Source organism: Piliocolobus tephrosceles, chromosome 5, assembly GCF_002776525.5.
Source record: "Piliocolobus tephrosceles isolate RC106 chromosome 5, ASM277652v3, whole genome shotgun sequence".
Taxonomy (NCBI): domain Eukaryota; kingdom Metazoa; phylum Chordata; class Mammalia; order Primates; family Cercopithecidae; genus Piliocolobus; species Piliocolobus tephrosceles.
Window position 1 is genome coordinate 11,354,031 of NC_045438.1, and position 18,465 is coordinate 11,372,495.

The 18,465-nt window shown below is 42.2% G+C and overlaps 3 protein-coding genes and 2 non-coding genes across 6 annotated transcripts in view; 2 read left to right on the plus strand and 3 right to left on the minus strand.

Annotated features, from left to right (window-relative positions):
• ACAT2 (acetyl-CoA acetyltransferase 2) overlaps window positions 1-752 on the plus strand; it is an 18,124-nt gene extending 17,372 nt beyond the window's left edge. Inside the window, exon 9 of the mRNA XM_023219077.2 lies at window positions 367-752. Within this exon, the coding sequence (XP_023074845.1) occupies window positions 367-537 (171 nt within the window). The 3' untranslated portion in view covers window positions 538-752. The remainder of the gene's footprint in view (window positions 1-366) is intronic.
• TCP1 (t-complex 1) lies at window positions 209-11,398 on the minus strand. Its single transcript, XM_023219076.2, has 12 exons — window positions 11,116-11,398; window positions 9,769-9,854; window positions 9,456-9,584; window positions 7,638-7,735; window positions 7,129-7,239; window positions 6,420-6,601; window positions 5,687-5,813; window positions 2,664-2,839; window positions 2,160-2,283; window positions 1,613-1,805; window positions 1,358-1,521; window positions 209-965 (listed from the first exon to the last, which is right to left on the minus strand). Exons 1-12 carry the CDS (start codon window positions 11,177-11,179, stop codon window positions 749-751), a joined length of 1,671 nt encoding a protein of 556 aa, XP_023074844.1. The 5' UTR covers window positions 11,180-11,398; the 3' UTR covers window positions 209-748.
• Window positions 1,967-2,098, minus strand: LOC111547356. Its single transcript, XR_002733105.1, has one exon. It is a non-coding gene; the product is annotated as a small nucleolar RNA SNORA20 (small nucleolar RNA).
• On the minus strand, window positions 7,334-7,473 carry LOC111547357. The gene has a single exon (XR_002733106.1). It is a non-coding gene; the product is annotated as a small nucleolar RNA SNORA29 (small nucleolar RNA).
• Window positions 11,399-12,045: 647 nt separating the features above from the next.
• Window positions 12,046-18,054, plus strand: MRPL18 (mitochondrial ribosomal protein L18). 2 transcript variants are annotated; one of them, XM_023219079.1, is made up of 4 exons: window positions 12,046-12,346; window positions 12,647-12,833; window positions 16,576-16,838; window positions 17,669-18,054. In XM_023219079.1, the coding sequence occupies exons 1-3, from the start codon at window positions 12,298-12,300 to the stop codon at window positions 16,832-16,834; spliced, it is 495 nt and encodes a 164-aa protein (XP_023074847.1). In that variant the 5' UTR covers window positions 12,046-12,297; the 3' UTR covers window positions 16,835-16,838; window positions 17,669-18,054. The 2 variants fall into 2 exon arrangements, with proteins under 2 accessions (XP_023074847.1, XP_023074846.1); XM_023219078.1 differs by having other exon boundaries at window positions 16,576-16,807.
• Window positions 18,055-18,465: the final 411 nt, after the last annotated feature.

Here is an 18,465-nt window from a genome sequence, read left to right on the forward strand (position 1 = left end):
AGATGCACCAGTAACCCTGAGTGCTTACCAGTGAATTTCACAATGCTATTTTAAGATACTATCTTCCAGGTGTTGGCCATGTGGGTAACAAAGAAATACTAGTTACTAGGACTGAGTTCATATATTTTGTTACTTCCCATGGTTTTTTTTTTAAAAAAAAAAAGACAGCTTACTTGGCATAAAAGGAATGAGGTAACATAGGCAGGGATGAATTTTCACAAAGGTGTAAATTTATTCCTAAGCAGTTAAAATGAAAATTTGAGTTTGAAAGGGTAGCATGCTGATACATTAAGAGGAAAGACAAGTTTAGGATTTTAAACTGTGTCCACAGAAGAATAAACAATCTAAATCTTTTCTCCTGCTTAGGTCAACATTGAAGGAGGGGCTATAGCCTTGGGCCACCCTCTTGGAGCATCTGGCTGTCGAATTCTTGTGACCCTGTTACATACACTGGAGAGAACAGGCGGAAGTCGTGGTGTTGCGGCCCTGTGCATTGGGGGTGGGATGGGAATAGCAATGTGTGTTCAGAGAGGATGAATTGCTTCAACTTTGAACAACCTCAATTTCTTTTTAAACTAAGAAAGTACTAGGTTGTTATATGTGAAATCAAGGACCAAAACACAGATGGAAACCATTTCCTACATCACAAAAAGCCAAATTTACAGCTTCTTGTACTTTAATGTTTAACTCAAGGTACAAGACACTTGCATTTAACATTGTTATAAATAAAGAGACATCAGATCAATCATTAAGCATTAAGGGCTCCAGAGTGAACAGCATCTTCATAACTTCCATGTTTATCATCTTTACTTTCTGGATGTAATTTAATAAGATCATCAATTCGAAGAATGGTAATTGCAGCTTCTGTTGCAAATTTCAAACTCTTAACTTTAACTATGGTTGGTTCAAACACCCCTGCTTGTTTGTTGTCTCGAGGTTTACCATTGCTCAAATCAAGACCAATCCTGCAATTAAGAAAGAACTATTGAAATGGCCACTTACAACTTAATTAGGTGACCCATTAACTCCAGCATTTCATTCAAGTATTAAGCTTGATTTTTAAGTCAGACTAGAGATCTTGTAGGTTGTCTTTCTACCCAAAGAAGCAAGGAGAGATTAGCAATCAGAGTTGTTAACTAAGGCACACCAGTGCTAATAATTAGTCATTATCCCTTGAATTACAGTGACTAACAACAAATGCTTGCTGTGAAGTTTTTCATGTTAAGTAGTTGACAAGTCTGTTATTTATGTTTGCTGACATGTAACTGACTCCTATCCTTTTTAACGGAAACTGTTTTGCGGAGGTTAACAAAGGGCTAAAAAGATGTCTAAAAAGAGAGGGAAACTGTGTGCTTACCATTTTAGATTTTTACGTTCTGGGTTAACCTGAGCCTCATTATGAAAAGCTCTTAATTTTGCAACAAGATCTGTGGAGTCCTGGGCAGCATTAACTGCTAGTGTATTGGGAATAACAAGAAGTGATCTTGCAAACTCTGCAATAGCAAGCTGTTCCCGAGACCCCTAGGAAAAAAGGACAGTTAGGTGACTTCACAAAAGGGAAAAAAAATTAAAGCCCCTTAGCTACTCTAAGACAAGGAATAACTGTTCTTACCATGCTGGTTGCATAGTTTTCAAGGTATATGGAAAGGGCTGATTCTACAGCACCTCCACCGGGAACCACGGATTTTGACTCCAAAACTCTCTTCACTACACAAAGTGCATCATGTAAAGAGCGCTCCATCTCATCACACATGAAATCATTTGCCCCACGTAAGATAATCGATGCAGATGTACGAGCCTTAGTGCTGTTCAAAAAAGAAGTGAAATTCTTATAACAGCATTTTTTAAATTTTTTTTTTTTTTGCCAGGACCATCAATTTCTCCAAAAAAATGGCATTTTAATAAGTCTACATAAAGTGCCCTTAAGTCCTGCCTACACAGGATATTTAGCTACACTATACAGAAACAATGTCTAGTCCATGCAGAAGAGATGAAAATGGTTACTTCATCTCGATTTACAGTGGCCCAATGTTATTTTATCCCACGCGTATAACTGCTCATATCACTGTGAGACTACAAGCAGCAAATAAATGGGAAGAAAACCTACTTTTACTTAACAAAATCTGTGTAACTTTACAATTTTAGAAAGTAGCTCTTACTTTTTGATTAAGATCAGCTCATCATCACAAATTCTCTCCTGTACCACTTCTTCTGCCTGTCCCAACATTGCAGCTTCAAAAGTTTCTTCACCTTCCAAATTGGCCAGGGTTGACAGAATAGTTGCTATTAAGAGAGTTACAAGGGATCTGTAAGTATTGATCTTTCGTGATTTTAATATCCTTTAGACTCAGTAGCATTTGTGATAAAAGTGCTATATTACAAGTTTAGAATTTAGTTAGGCAGCACACACTAACTCCTTTTATCCTAAGAGAGAACGATGTCATTTTTGAAGTGAATAAATTCAGTTCATGAATTTCCAACAAACTTAATGAATTTCTCCAGTTACATGAAAAATGGCTCTATAAATGTGTTGGCAGCACAAAGCATTAAGAGAATATAAACGTTTTGGAAGCTGTTTCCTATCAATATTCCAATGTAAAAAGACCTTTGATGGGGTCAGGTATAATGAAAGTCTTTTATGTGACAGCCAGCACAAGACATACCTCCAGAAGCTTTCGCAATGCGTTTAAGGTCCCTTTTTAAAACTCTTCTAACTGCCATAGCACCAGCCTCCACAAAATACTTCAGACACATATCATCAATTCCACCAGTGGTTAGAATAACATTGGCACCAGTCGCCAGGATCTTCTGAATTCTCTCCTTGGTGATATCTGATTCTCTGCAAAGTATTTTTGTAACCCAGAATTACCTTCTGTGATTTTTAAAAATAATTTAGCTTTAACTTCCATTAAGTATTTATCACAAGATAATCATAGATTAAATTGTATTAACCTTTGTTATCTCTGACCAGAATTTAAATTAGTCCAATTCATGGAAAAGTTAAAGGAATTAAAAATTACCACTTAGCTCTCCCCAACCTGAATTTGAATTACTAATAGAGAACTATGGTAAAACAGGGAACACAGGTCCTGCCTGCCTTCAAGGATCTAGTGGGGAGAGGGATTACCAATCACACTCCAGGGCAAGCGTCACTGAAGTGGTGTGCAGAGACTACAAGCACATAAGACATAAATTTAGCCTAGGAGGCAGCTAATGAGGTCAAGAGGAGTCCAGGCCGAGCGCAGTGGCCTGTAATCCCAGCACTTTGGGAGGCTGAAGTGGGCAGATCACCTGAGGTCAGGAGTTCAAGACCAGCCTGGCCAACACAATTAAACAGTCTCTACTAAAAATACAAAAAATTAGTCGGGCCTGGTGGCGGGCGCCTGTAATCCCAGATACTCAGGAGACTGAGGTAGGATAATCACTTAAACCCAGGAGGCAGAGGTCGCAGTGAGCTGAGATTGCGCCACTGCACTCCAGCCTGAGCAACAAGCGCAAAACAACTTCTCAAAAACAAAACAAAACAAAACAAAACAAAAAACCAGGAGTCCAGAGTTGGAAGCACAAAAGAAGGTAGATACTAAGAAGCTTAATATTTTTAAGCAAGACTAGTATAATGTTATCTGTGTTTTCAAAAGGAGTCCCTGATATCAATGTGGAAATTGCACTGAATGGCTTAAGACAAGGAGACAGTAACATGAGATGTAAGCTAACAAGACAACCTAAACAGCAGTCAAAAACTTTATGGCTTGGGTGACTCCTGGAGTAAAATAAATAGCAACAGTTCCGGGGCAGGATGGGAAATCAGAGTTCAGTTTGGGACAAGATTAAGTTTGAAGTCTCTGTTGTTACTCAGATGAAGCTCCCAGGAGGTAGTCACTTACATCATGGAAACCACAAACTATGGGAGATACAGATTTGAAGAGACAATATGAGTGAAGCCTTGTAAATAGATCATTCGAATAATTTTTAAAGTAAAATGAATTACAGATCAACCTCAAAAGCAGCTTGTCTACTGAACAAGTCTGTGTGCTATACACTGTACTAAGGAGGGGGCTACGATGCCAATGGAATCATTCTGTCTCTACCATTAAAGCTTACAATTCATGAGTTGTATAAACTCACAGTAAAAACTGTCGTAAGCCCCAGGAAGATAAAATACAGGAAGTTACAAAAGAATATAATTTAGATTGAAGAAGAAAGAAAATTTTCTCTAAGAGACTAGCTTGGGTGTGTTTCTACAACAGTCTAGGCAAGAAAATGAAAAGTAGGTAAATTTAATTTGGAGGTAGAAATCAAGTGGTGTTGGTGACAGATTAAGAGAAAAGGTGTTGGTAAAAAGGAGGAGTTAAGGACATTTCCTAGTTTCCTGCCTGTGTGGAGAAGTCCCCATCACTAAAAAGGTCAAGAGTAGACTTGCGGTATTATCACAAGTTCAGTTTTAGACATGTTTACTTTGAGATGCTTGAAAAGCATTCTATTAAATAGAGGTATGTGAGTTTGGAGCTCAGATAAACAGCTTAAAGAGTCTCTAGCATAGAGAGATAATATATGAAATCATGGGAACAAGGGGCTATCCTGGAGAATATTGTGAGATGGTGGCCCAGACACAGCAGTGTCACAAAGCATTTCGAGAGGGACGTAATCAAAGGGTTGCTAAAGGTCAAGAGGAAGGCTTAAAATGTCTTCCGAATTTCACACTAGAGACCTTAACATGCAGTCCCTCAAATGGAGAACAGGGCTGAAAAGGCATGAGAAGCACCAGAAAAGTTTTGTATAGCAAATCACTCATGACATCTGGCTGTAAGGATGTAGGATAGGGAGCACCTACAGCAGGAGGATGTACGAAGAAGCTTGAAGGACAAAAGAGCCACAAGAAGATTCCAAGAAAGAGCATAATTAGTAGGTATGAAAGAAGAATCAAAGACAAGGCTCTAGAGCAGAAGGAAACAGATTCGAGAACACTTACTGTAGAGCGACTGGCTTTGATGGCAGAAAGGACACTTTGTTGTATCAGGAAAGAAGGAAAAAAGAATACCCATGCAGATTGATTTAAAAGATGAGAGCACATTTCTTACCCTTGGCAAAGCTTTCTTGTAGGTTTGGTTTAACTAGTGTTTAACTATTCATTGTTTTTTGTTTGTTTGTTTAGACAGGGTCTCGCTGTCACCCACGTTGGAGTGCAGTGCTCCAATCACAGCTCACTGCAGCCTCGACCTCCTGGGCTTCAGGTTCTTACCACCTCAGCCTCTCAAAGTGTTGTGATTACAGGCATGAGCCACTGTGCCCAGCCTAAACAATTTATTATTTTAAGTGACTATTAGGCAGTCAAATCTATAGCAGTGGTCACACTACCTCCACCATTAGCTCTTCAACCACTAATATCACCTGTACCTCCAGTATCTAGCAAACAGTAGGCTACAGTCAATACCACACTGCTGAGTTCTGTACTGCTTTGAGGAAATTAGATTCCTGTCTTTTATATCTTTAATATTAACAGATTCATACAATCAAAATTCCACAAAAAGGCAATTTTCATATAGGTTGTATAACCCCAAATCCCTCTAAAAACACCACCAGGCTAATTTTTCTGGACGTTTAAGTAAAATAGTTTGACTTGGCTAAAAATGTTAAAGTCCTCCAAGACACTCACACTCAAAAGCCCAAACATAATCTCTCAACATACCTCTGTCTAATTTGGTCCAGTTTTTCAGGGTCTGTAATGACCACCTGTACACCAAGCTTCATTTTTGTTTTTTGCAGGCTAAAGTCAAGGCAAGCAATTTTTGCATTTACGATTCTCTTGGGCATGCCTACAATTGAACATAAGATTTAAGTTAATGTGTCTATCCTTAAAAGCATAATAAAGAGCACCCATAGTCGACTGTATGTAAATACACAAATTTAGACTATAATTCATTACATTTTATCTTAGAAAAACTTTATGGCATTACATGCACATAATTTCTTCTAATTCACATTCCTTCTAACATGTTATATGTGCTTTAAATTACAAAAAGATGTACTGCACATAATCCACAAGTTAGTTTTTTTTTTTTGAGACGGAGTCTCACTCTGTGGCCCAGGCTAGAGTGCAGTGGCGTGATCTTGGCTCACTGCAAACTCCGCCTCCCAGGTTCAAGTGATTTTCCTGCCTCAGCCTCTGGAGTAGCTGGGACTACAGACACACGCCACTATGCCTGGCTGATTTTTGAATTTTTTAGTAGAGATGGGGTTTCACTGCATTGGACAGGCTGGTCTCAAACTCCCGACCTCATGATCCACCTGCCTCGGCCTCCCAAAGTGCTGGGATTACAGGCACGAAGCACTGCGTCCCGCTGAAGAAGAAAAAAAAAAAAAAAAAAAACTAGTTTTCATCTGTAGCAATCTCATTCTACAAACCAAATCCCAAACCTTACCCTGGGATCCCACCACACAGTTGAGTGCATAGCCACTGATGAGCATACTCTCCGTTTGACTTCTCCCATGGGCTTTCAAAATATTAACAGAATTGACTGGATAGCGTGGCTGGCCTCTTGTGTCTGTGTATTTAATAGCAAGTACAGCATCTACTACCATGTTAGCAAAGAAATCACCATTTCTAAGCCAAAAGTTAAGGACGGTAACAGGCTTGGAATGGACAAAGGGTACACAAGTGAAAAATCAAGGATAATTTGAAGGGACTTCCTTTTAGTAATCTAACCTATTAAAGAAGCAAGCATTACATCACCAAAATGTTACAACATTATCACTATCTGCAATTCTTATCACCTTTACACATGCTTTTTATTACCTTTTCATCCTAAAAAAGCAGGGAAGGCAACAGGCAATTTCAATACAGCATTACTCCCCCCTATTGATATCAATTTGCATAAAATTGGTATTTAAAATTTTACTGCACAAAATTGATATTGCTGCTACCACAAGCGCGTGCGCGCGCACACACCCCCCCAACTCCCCAGACAGGGTCTTGCTATGTTGCCGACACTGGACTGAAACTCCTGGGTTCAATTTATCCTCCTGCTTCAGCCTCCTTAGTAGCTGGCACTACAGGCACACACCACCATGCCCATCTCAAAGTCGTATGTTTTAAAAAGCCCAAATTTTATCTGACAACCACAAGGATACATTCCAATGATTTTGGAAGACATGGATGTCTTAGCAGCATTAATCAGGCAATCTCTTCCGAGTTCATCTGTGTTAACAATTAGGTTTTCATTGATATAACGCACTGCTTCCCTGTTTAAAAGTGTGGGGGAGAAAAACGCTTATAAAGTCACTACTCAAACTTTTTGCATTCATCATGCTTAGCACAGAGCCAAAATGTCATAAGTAATATCTGTTCAGCCATTTCATATAGGAGGAGGACATGAAAAAACCCTCCCTCTTCAGATCATGGCAAGTTTAATCTATCCCATAAGCATAGCCACTAAAATCTATTATTAGGAGAAAATGTGGTAGTCAAATGGGAAAAAAGATACCGGTCCAAGTTTTTAACTTCAAATATTACTACTTAAATGCTAAAACATTTAAATTGAATGTTTTCAAATTAAAATTTAGTTATTAATCAAAACATTAAGACAACAGTTTACAACTATTACATTAAAAAATTTTTCTCTGAATGCAAACAATCTTACTTGCAAGCAAGTCGATAGCCACTAATAACTGATGTGGGATGAATTTTCTGTTTGACTAATTCATCTGCATTTTTCAGGAGTTCTGCAGCAATAATAACCTGTTGAGAAAACATTCACTGATCTGAGTATGCCGGATATTCAACATGTGCAATACATATGAAATGACACTACAATGGCCATATATTAACCAAAATGGTGGTGGTGAAATGAATTAACTGGTTATTAGAAACCTGAGGGGTGAAGGGAGAATAATGCTACAGAACACTCCAAGTCCTCAATGTTACTCATAAATTCTTGGAAACTGCCACCTTAAGCAAAACAACAGACAGCAATCTCTCAGATACAGTTGTTTATTGTAAAGCTGATGGGGGGAGGAAAACTTGTTTTATACGTTGTTTTTCCTCTTCAAGTCAGTTTCCATGAATCCATTGTGGAGTGAGGTCTTACTGTCTTATAAACGCAAATGGCCAAAACTGGGTAGGAGCCAGAAAAACGTTCTAAGAAACTAGTTCAGCAATACAATCGTAAAAGACAACATACCTATTACCTTTAGAGGGAGTGCTCAATGGAAGCTAAACCGTGTGTGACTATTCATATGACCTATATTAGGCTATTATATTATTGAAAACAGATAGTTCTTATAAGTTGATATGAAACAGTAAGAAATACTTTTAAACTAAAAAGACTTAAAATCTCGTCAGCTTCTTATGGGAAGAAAACTACACTTGTTAAGTCACATTATCATAAGTTAGACAAAGATCACATTCATACTTTAGGAGTAGATTCCTTTCTTTTATGGCTGAAGTTTAATCTAGAAATACATGTTCTCCACAAACTCTCTCGTTTCTCCAGAATTAACATCTTTCTCACCAAACAAGTGTTTCTACTATACCAGCATGCTGGATGATCTATGAAGTTTATACTGTATATCACATTTACTGACTCGAAAAGACCACACTGTCATATCATGATGTATTTATTAATTTCTCACACTCCCACTTTGAATTCCTGAGATTACCTGTCAGGATTTAAAAAATAAAACAGGCTTAGTGCAGTAGCTCATGCTTGTAATCCCAGCACTACAGAGGCTGAGAAGGGAGGATCACTTGAGGCCAGGAGCTCAAGACCAGCCTGGGCAACATAGTGAGACCCTGTCTCTACCGAAAAAAAAGAAAAAAAAAAAGGTTTTTAATTATTTGGTTGTGGTGGCATATGCCGGCAATCCCAAGCACTCTGGGAGGCTAAGGCGAGAGGATTACTTGAGCCCAGGAGTTCCAGGCTGCAGTGAGATATGACAGCACTGCAGCCTGTGTTACACATGGTCTCTTAAAAAAATAACACAAAAACATTGTTTCTCCCCCAAATTGGTAACATTTTGTCCTCCAAATAATTACAAAACTTTAGAGCTTTCCAAGTCTCAAGGGGTGATGCGGAAGGAAACAAGACTTTTGAGAGACCATAAAAAAATCTGTGTGATGTCTGAACACTATCATAAAGGGAAAAATAAGCCCTCAAAACCTGTAAATACCAACATTTAAAACAACGGCGCTATGTTAAATGAACTCAAATTCTTTCCTACTTAAACCGTACAAACAAGCTACAACTACCAACTTACAAATTGTGTTTCTGAATCTGTACCTAAAAAGCTTATTTTCCCTCTTAAATGTGTAACTACTTTTGTTTTTTCTTTTTGCTCAATCTTCTGGGCATTCAGAACATTTTATTTCCGACACAGCACAAATGACCCACTTACGGCTTCAACTTTCTGAAAGTTGGTTGTTTTTAGAAAAATGATCATTCTTTAGCCAGTCTACCTACCACTGATGTAGTTCCATCTCCAACTTCTTTGTCTTGCAGATCAGCCAGCTCACAAAGAACTTTAGCTGCAGGATGTTCAACTTCCAGTAACTTCAGGATGGTTGCACCATCGTTAGTAATGGTTACATCCTAAGAAATCAGCAGGAAAAAATAACCACTCATAGAAATCAACACAGTCTCATTATAATACACATTCACCTTTAATTTCACCTTCCAGTACCTGGATTCTGATAAAATCAAAGAACGAACGCAGCAAAACACTGAAAATAGTTTTACTTTAAGGCAACTAACGCAACAGTTAACGTGTACTTACACCGATATCATCCACCAGCATTTTATCCAAGCCAACAGGACCAAGAGAACTTTTTACAATATTGGCAATCGAAGCTGCAGCCATAACTGTAGACAATCAATTAAAAACACAAATAAAAAAGAAATGAGAATCCACAACTCTGAAAGACACAGTAATTTCAGCCTAAAGGTAAATGACATCCAACAGCCCCTGTATTTCCCAAATCTACAAATCTGCGTTAATTATTTAAAAACCACCTACTAGGAGTCTAAATGGGGCGGACACTGTGGCTCACATCTGTAATCCCAACACTGAGATGCTGAGGCAGGAGGATAGCTTGATGCCAGGAGTTCGAGACTCCCTTGGGCAACATAGCGAAACCCATTTCTACAAAAAATAAAAAAGCCGGATGTGGTGGTGCGGGCCTGTGCTTGGAGACTGCAGTGAGCTACGCTGGCACTCCCGTCTGGGCAACAGGTGGGACCCTGTTCCTAAATAAAGCGAGCCTATTCGGCACAGCTTTGATGGGGAGGTGGAATCTGATGACGGAAGAAAAAAAAAAGTAATAACCACAATTTCATGCTCTGCCACTTCGGACAGCTATGCCAGCCTTTTCCTTCAGATCCTGCAGGTTTTTTGCTCATTAAAACTCTCTTTATCTGAGTAGAGAAATCGGTAGCCAACGGGAAAGGTGCTTTCAGATTTGTTTACGAAAAAAACTTAAGGAATCTATCAAGAAACAGTGCGCTCTGCAAGTATACAAAGGCCCGACAGCAAACGCTCTGCTAAGCTGGCGCTGCCGTCTCCTGGGGTCAACCGCACTCCAGTGGCGTTTCCTGGGCTAACTCTACCGTAAGAAGCTATCAACCGAGATAGAGCTGGACGCCGGGCGCCCAACCTCGACTGCACCTACGGGCGGACAGGGCACCGGACTCATCCGCGAGGGCGCGGATGAACCTACTTTTTCTGGTAAATGGCCCTGAAACGGAACCCGGCGTTTAACATGAACGCTCAGGGGGCCGTCCTGAAACAAAAGGGGATGCGAGGCGTGGTCCGCACGTGCAAGTCCGGGAGGCCCGCTTTTCCGCCGACAGGCGCGTTTCCAGGGCCGTCCCGGACACCACACCCACGCGATGCCGGTCTCAAAACCCTGCTGCGCGCTCCGGAGCTCCTCCCCGCTGTGGGGAGAGGGGGCCACAGAGCCCTGCCCCAGGGAACGGCGGGTGGGCCGACTCCGGCTGCGGGGCCTCGAGACCCTTTCTGCAGAGGTAAAGGAGGAGAGGCACGAGGAGGTCAGCTGGGGTCTGGTCGCGATGGGACTCGGCCCTCCCAGCCCGCGAGCCCGACCCAGGCCTGGCCCTCCCTTACCGTTCTGGGAGCGGATCGCTTCCCCAGTGCTGCGGTCACCGAACACGGACAGAGGTCCCTCCATCTTCGCGGCAGCGATACACGTTGAATTCTGTTTACACCGCGGGCAACCAGTATCGGGGTCCCTCGGCTGACCGGCGACCACAGCAGTGGCTGCGACGGCGTGGAGGGTACCCGAGCGATGCCCCAGGAGCTGCTGGGTAACTCCGCCCTACCCGCTTCCCGGCTGCCCTGGCCCGGCCGCGGGGCACGGCGGGAAGGAAAAAGAGGCGGGGGCAACAGGAGGAGAAACAGGAGTGTGCCGGAAGTGAGGCTCCCGGGAAGGGGCGGGCTCGGCGTTTTTATCCAATTAGATAGCCGATGGGAAGGGCGCGAAAGCGGAGAACGGAAGTCGGATCTTGGACCGCTGGAAAGAGGCTGGACCTTCGCCTCAAACAACCTTGCGCAGACGCAGTGGGCCATTCTAGTGCCTTCTAGAAAGGTTGTAGGCGGGTGGCGCTTGGTGCTGGGGTGTAACTGGAGGGGCGGGCCCTTCTCAAAGGTAGAGTTGAGGTTCTGAGTGAGTCTTGCGTTTTAGCTTTACTGTCTTTTCCTCGTCCCTGCTCGGGTAGCGTAAGGCAGATCGGCTGGCTTTGCTCCAGGCCTCAGGAGTATAAGTTTAGGGGCGCGAACCTGGGTGGGACCGGGCAGTTTTTCCAGCGGGCCATACGGGAAAATTTTTGGTTCGAGGAAGACAACCACCCTTTTTAAGGAGAAAACTGCACCGTGCCTTGCCTCATTTCTACGCGGTGCCCAGTAGGGGTGTGTGTGGACCAGTCAATGACCGCCCAAGAGCTCTTCGTAGACAACTCAAATATGGTTAGGTGATGTCGTGGGTGTCTTTGACCCTGGACTTAAGCAAAAAGCGTGGTCGTGGGCGTAGCTACGAGGTGATTGGTGGGTTCAAGGGCCTGCGTGCCCCTCGACGTGAGCAGTGATTGACGTTGCCGGATAACAGATCATCCTCCTGGCCACTCAGTGGCAGGGGACTTGCTACTTCCGGGTCAGGGGCGTCTGGCGTGGAGAGTTTGGGGATCTACAGCAACCAAAGGCTTTTTCCTGACTTCATATGACTGCGGCCGGCGAGCGAGCAAGTCGTGGGTGAGGAAAAAGAGCCAAGGCTTTTCCGAGATCGTCTCAGCGATGGCGCTTCGGTCGCGGTTCTGGGGGTTCTCCGTTTGCAGGAACCCTGGTAATTAGTCTTGCTCCCCTTCGCCCAGCTGACTCGCCGGGGCCTGCACAGTACTTTGGAACGTGCGGGTTCTATTGTGTATTCGACGTGCCGGGTCGAAATAGAGTTCGCAGCACTGCGAACACCTCAGTAGGAAGTTAAGGACGGGGTCAGTGCTGACTCCACCCTGTGGGCACACGTATTTTTCGTCCCCCTGGGCCTGAAGACTGGGGGTGTGAAAGGGGATAGACGTTAGAACGAGTTCGTGCGCTGTCCGTATCCGTCATTTTTAAGCCCCGTGCGGTTGTTTCCGTTGCCCAGGGTGCAGGTTCGCAGCCCTCTCAACCAGCTCCAAGCCGGCGGCGAAACCTGAAGTGCACCCTGTGGAAAATGAAGCTGTCGCCCCAGAGTTCACCAATCGAAACCCCCGGAACCTGGAGCTTCTATCTGTAGCCAGGAAAGAGCGGGGCTGGCGGACGGTGTGGCCCTCTCGTGAGTTCTGGCACAGGTAATTAAAATCTGCTTGTGATTGACAGAGAAGGACACTGCACCCTACAGACTATTTTAATTCGTTCAACGCCAGGCACTCTTCCAGGTAGCTGCCATGCGGCGGGTAGAGGCAGGGCTCGCGGAGGGGCTGGAACAGACAACAAATAGGTGTGATGGCGGATATTTAAAGAGGATATTAAGAGTAGCGGACAGGATACCTACTAAGGCTTGTCTGAGGAGGTGACATTTAAGAAGCTGAGATCTGAAAGAAGCCGAATCATCTGCCAGAAAGAGCATTCCTAGCAGAGGAAACTGCTGGGGTGTTTGAGGAACTGAAGGGTTTGTGGATCTGAAGCTCAGTGGGCAGAGGTTGAATGGCCTAAGATGAACATGGAGGGGTAAGGAGGCGACATATCATTAACTTTGTAAGTCAGGATGAACACTTTAAACTTTATTTTCATTGTAGTGGGAAACTACGAGAGAATTTAAAGCTTGGTTTTGCAAGATCATAATGACTGGGCGCGGTGTCTCACGCCTGTAATCCCAGCACTTTAGGAAAAGCCAGCCAGGGAAGGCGAATCATCTGAGGTCAGGAGTTTGAGACCAGCCTGGCCAACATGGTGAAACCCCATCTCTACTAAAAATACAAAAATTAGACGGGCTGGTGGTGCACGCTGTAATCCCAGCTACTCCAGTGGCTGAGGCACGAGAATCACTTGAACCCAGAAGGCAGAGGTTGCAGAGAGCTGAGATCGCACCAGTGCACTCGAGCCTGGGGGACAGGACAAGATTCTGTCTTAAATAAATAAATAAATGAATGAATAAATTAAAAAAAAGCATTCTGGCTGGTTTTTTGAAGACTGAATTTTTAAGGGAGCAGGAATAGAAGAAAGACCAGCTAGGAATCTAGCATGACATGAGATACTTTGTTATAAAGGTGGTTGTTTAATGAACACTTATATTTGCCAGGAATTATGCTACTTGCTTTATATTTTCTCATTTAATCCTTAAAATTACATCATGAAGCAGTTATTTCCCCCATTTTACAGGAGCAAAGAAATTGAGGGTTAGGAAGACATGATTAATAAGTGCCAGAGCTAAGATTCATGTATGTTCTAACTGACCTCGGAGCCAGGACGTTAAGTTATTACCACTATACTACAGCGTATAGGTGTTTATCAGGTTTCTCTGCTGCTGATCTCCTTGGTGAGGATTTGTTAGAATTTCTTAAGGACTTTAAGGGCTATATAAAGTTATAAGAGTAAATTGGAAATCATAACTGTGTGATGTATTACTTATTTATTGACCAAACATTGTACCTATATCACTTGCTGGGCATTGTGTTAGATTCAGGAGGTACAAAGATAAAGTAGAAGTTATCCCTGTCACCAAAAGTCTTAAGTTTCATAGTGGAAAGTGGAATGGGGATAATGATGTGTTACAGTTGCTGTGATACATTTTTACTCATAGAGGAGGGAGTCTTTCAAGAAAGGGATAGGCAGTTCAATTTTTAAATAATCTGGATCTTAAGGCTAAAAATCTTCTGAAACACCCAACCTATTACTTTCTTTTTTCTTTGTTTTTGAGACAGGATCTGGGTCTGTTGCCCAGGCTAGAATGCAGTGGTATGCAGTGGTATCTACTTACTGCATCCTTGACTTCCCTGGGCTCAAGCAGTCCTCCCACCTCAGCTTCCTGAGTGACTGGGACTACAGGCGCATGCCACTACTCCCAGCTAATTTGTTTTATTTTGTTTGAGACAAGGTCTGGCTGTGTCACCCAGGCTGGAGTGCAGTGGTGCAGTATCACAGTGGTGCAGTATCAGCTCACTGTGACTTCCGCCTCTCAGGCTCAAACGATTCTCCCAACTCAGCCTCCTGAGCATCTGGGACTGCAGGCACGTACCACCATGGCTGGCTAATTCATTTATTTATTTATTATTATTATTATTCTTTTGCTATTTTTTTGTAGAGATGGGGTTTCGCCACTGTCCAGGCTGGTCTCGAACTTGTGAGCCCAAGAGATCTGCGTATCTCAGCCTCCCAAAGTGCTGTGATTACAGGCATGAACCACTGCACCCAGGCCCAATGTATTACTTTCACTTAATATTTGGATCATTTAAATAACTAGAGATGTATTTTCTCATTTTTTCTCTGTCTGCCCTACTCGCAATATTAAAAGCAGAGAATTTCAGAATATTATAGTAGGAAATGACCTTTGACATAATGAATCAGGCCCTTCATTGAACAAATGGTTTAAGACTGGTCAGCAAACTATGGCCCATGGGCCAAAGATAGCTTGTGAGCTAAAAAATAGTTTTTACTTTTTTAAGTTAAAAAAAAATCAAAATAATATTTTTTGACTTGTGAAAATTAAATGAAAATCAAATTTCATTGCCCACAAGTTATTAGAACAGTTTCTTAGGACATAGCTATACCTATTCTCATTTGTTTACACATCACTTGGCTGTTCTAGCACTACAGTGACCGAGTTGAACAGTTTCAACAGAAGCTCTGTGGCCTAGAAAGCTTAAAATATTTACTGTTTGGCACTTTGTGGGAAAAGATCGTTGACTCCTGGTTTAAGAGATTGTGATTTTTCTCTAGCCTGAGAGACAGAGACAGACCCTGTCTCAAAAAAAAAAAAAAAAAAAAAAAGGCCATATGAGGCTGGACACAGTGGCTCATGCCTGTAATCCCGGTGCTTTGGGAGGTTGAGAAGGGTGGGTCGCTTGAGGCCAGGAGTTTGATACCAGCCTGGGTAACATAGTGAGACCTTGTCTTTTCAAACTAAAATAAAAATTAGCTTGGTGCAGTGGCATGCACCTGTAATGGCAATTACTTGGGAAACTAATGCAGGAGAGTTGTTTGAGCCTAGGAGTTTGAGGCTACAGTGAGCTGTGGTGGTTACACTACTGTACTCCAAACTGAGTGACAGTGAGACCCTGTCTCTGAAAAATAAAGCCATATGACATGGTTTGAGGTCATATTTAAATATGCATACCTTGAGATTATTAAAAAAACTAATGTTTTCTGCTAGTACTGTTATGATTTCAGTTTTTACATTTAAATATTTGCTCCATCCTATATTTATTTTGGTACTAGCTGTAAAATAAAAGCAAGGAGTAAGTATATCCACATCATGCGTATGTTCAGTAACTTAGGTCTGCCTCTTCAAATCTCTTTTTGAGGCCGGGCGCGGTGGCTCAAGCCTGTAATCCCAGCACTTTGGGAGGCCGAGACGGGCGGATCACGAGGTCAGGAGATCGAGACCATCCTGGCTAACATGGTGAAACCCCGTCTCTACTAAAAAATACAAAAAAACTAGCCGGGCGCGGTGGCGGGCGCCTGTAGTCCCAGCTACTCAGGAGGCTGAGGCAGGAGAATGGCGTAAACCCGGGAGGCGGAGCTTGCAGTGAGCTGAGATCCGGCCACTGCACTCCGGTCTGGGCGACAGAGCGAGACTCCGTCTCAAAAAAAAAAAAAATCTCTTTTTGAAGTAGATCTGTAAATAAAAACTCAGGTCTTCAGAAACAAATTTCTTCATGATAATTGAACTATTTAGTTGGTTTTTATTGAGTATATTCTCATAAAGGCAGAGGAAAAACACTTCCCAAGCAAAATCCAAGTTAAATATGTTGAAGTAAAAAATTAACCAAACGCTGGATTGTTGAAAAATATTTAGTCATTCATTCACCTGAATTAATGTAACTTTAGGATACAGATTCTTCTGTGATTTTATTATCTTCTCACCCCATTTAGGTTGCGAGTTATAAGGACTCAGCATCATGTAGAAGCACTTGTGGAGCATCAAAATGGCAAGGTTGTGGTTTCGGCATCCACTCGTGAATGGGCTATTAAAAAGCACCTTTATAGTACCAGAAATGTGGTGGCTTGTGAGAATATAGGACGAGTACTGGCACAGAGATGCTTAGAGGCGGGAATCAACTTCATGGTCTACCAACCAACCCCATGGGAGGCAGCCTCAGACTCGGTATTTTTGTTTTCATGTACTTATTGAAAAGGTATTGTGTTAATTCTTGGCATTAGATAACTTACATAATAATAACAGTTTTTACTTAGCAAATACTTTCCATGTGTCAGACCCTTTGGTGAGTACTCAACAGTGTTACTTAATTTAATCCTCACATCAGTCCATAGGGTAGGGACTAGTATTCTCTTTTTTTTTTTTTTTTTGAGACGGAGTCTTGCTCTGTCACCCACGCTGGAGTGCGGTGGCCCGATCTCAGCTCACTGCAAGCTCCGCCTCCCGGGTTCACACCATTCTCCTGCCTCAGCCTCCCGAGTAGCTGGGACTACAGGTGCCCGCCACCTCGCCCGGCTAGTTTTTTTTTTTTTTTTTGTATTTTTAGTAGAGACGGGGTTTCACCGTGTTAGCCAGGATGGTCTCGATCTCCTGACCTCGTGATCCACCCGTCTCGGCCTCCGAAAGTGCTGGGATTACAGGCTTGAGCCACCGCGCCCGGCCGGGACTAGTATTCTCATTCTATACAGAAATAAACTGAGGCTTACTTGCCCAGAATCAATGTATGGTGGATTTCAAATCCAGGGTGACTGAATCTGTAGTCCATGATGTCAGCCACTATATTTCCTGTTCATATATTGACATCTTGTCCATATAATATTTTGAAGTGCTACTGAACCTTGACATCTCTACATTTTCTTTTTACTTAATTATGTCATTGTTAACATTACTTTCTGAAAAACCATTGTAGGCTGGGAAGTTAGCAAGAACAAATCAATTTATTTCTGTCTTTTGGAAAGTGAAAGTATTTTCAGCCTACTGGTGTTGCTGACTTAATCTTTTCCTTTTTTTTCTGATCTTCAAAACCAGATGAAACAACTACAAAGTGCCATGACAGAAGGTGGTGTGGTTCTACGGGAACCTCGGAGAATCTATGAATAAATGAATAAATGGAAGCATTAATTGTTTTGAACATGTAAATATAAAACTGTCAGCCACTACAGCCATCAAAAGAGAGCATCTGGAAGAACAGCCAGCTTGGAAGTTTTACAGCAATAATGTTGCAGTGGAATATTATTTGTAGTTAAGGTCATCCTCCTCCCTTTTCTGTTTTTTTAAATCAAGAACTACATTCTGCCCCTGTCTTGGGCTTCAGAAGCATCTAAGAAAAGCAGTCGTCAATTATAATTAACTTTCAAAGGGCAAGTCAGAAGTTGTTTATAAATTACAAAATAAAGGCATGTTATGAACTCTTATTTTCTGGTTGTATGACATTTTGTGTCTGAGCTCACTGTGGCAGTGGAGCACATACAACGTTTATGTTAAGCACTTATTACCGTGTCTAGCTCATGGCGAGTGATCTCAGTGAATGATAGTAGTTTGCTGCTCAGAGTGTGGGGTGTTTTTTAAAATAGGAAATGTCAACATCAATCTAAGCTTATTATAGAACAGTCAGTATGTGAAGATGAAAGGACCAAATGCCAACCTCACTTGGACTCTTGGTTCCCAACAGTAAGAGAAACAAATTTGAAAGAGGAAGGAGGTGGCATGAGGAACTGAAAGCAGAGGTGGAAATGGATGGGGTTAGTGGGCGCTCAATTTGCCATGAAGTGTACACTTTATTAGATAGGAGATGAAACTTGAAATGCATGCAAGTTAATCTAAAG

What these genes read in the sequence shown, in the direction of transcription:
- TCP1 (XM_023219076.2), bottom strand. Translation starts at nt 11,179, where the DNA reads ATGGAGGGACCTCTGTCCGTGTTCGGTGACCGCAGCACTGGGGAAGCG. An exon ending in TCTTCCAAAATCATTGGAAT is followed by an intron (nt 6,602 to 7,128) that starts GTATCCTTGTGG and finishes CTTTTGGCTTAG; the next exon opens with AAATGGTGATTTCTTTGCTA. An exon ending in CATTGCGAAAGCTTCTGGAG is followed by an intron (nt 2,284 to 2,663) that starts GTATGTCTTGTG and finishes CTCTCTTAATAG; the next exon opens with CAACTATTCTGTCAACCCTG.
- MRPL18 (XM_023219078.1), top strand. Translation starts at nt 12,298, where the DNA reads ATGGCGCTTCGGTCGCGGTTCTGGGGGTTCTCCGTTTGCAGGAACCCT. An exon ending in CTCCGTTTGCAGGAACCCTG is followed by an intron (nt 12,347 to 12,646) that starts GTAATTAGTCTT and finishes TCCGTTGCCCAG; the next exon opens with GGTGCAGGTTCGCAGCCCTC. An exon ending in TCTCGTGAGTTCTGGCACAG is followed by an intron (nt 12,834 to 16,575) that starts GTAATTAAAATC and finishes CACCCCATTTAG; the next exon opens with GTTGCGAGTTATAAGGACTC.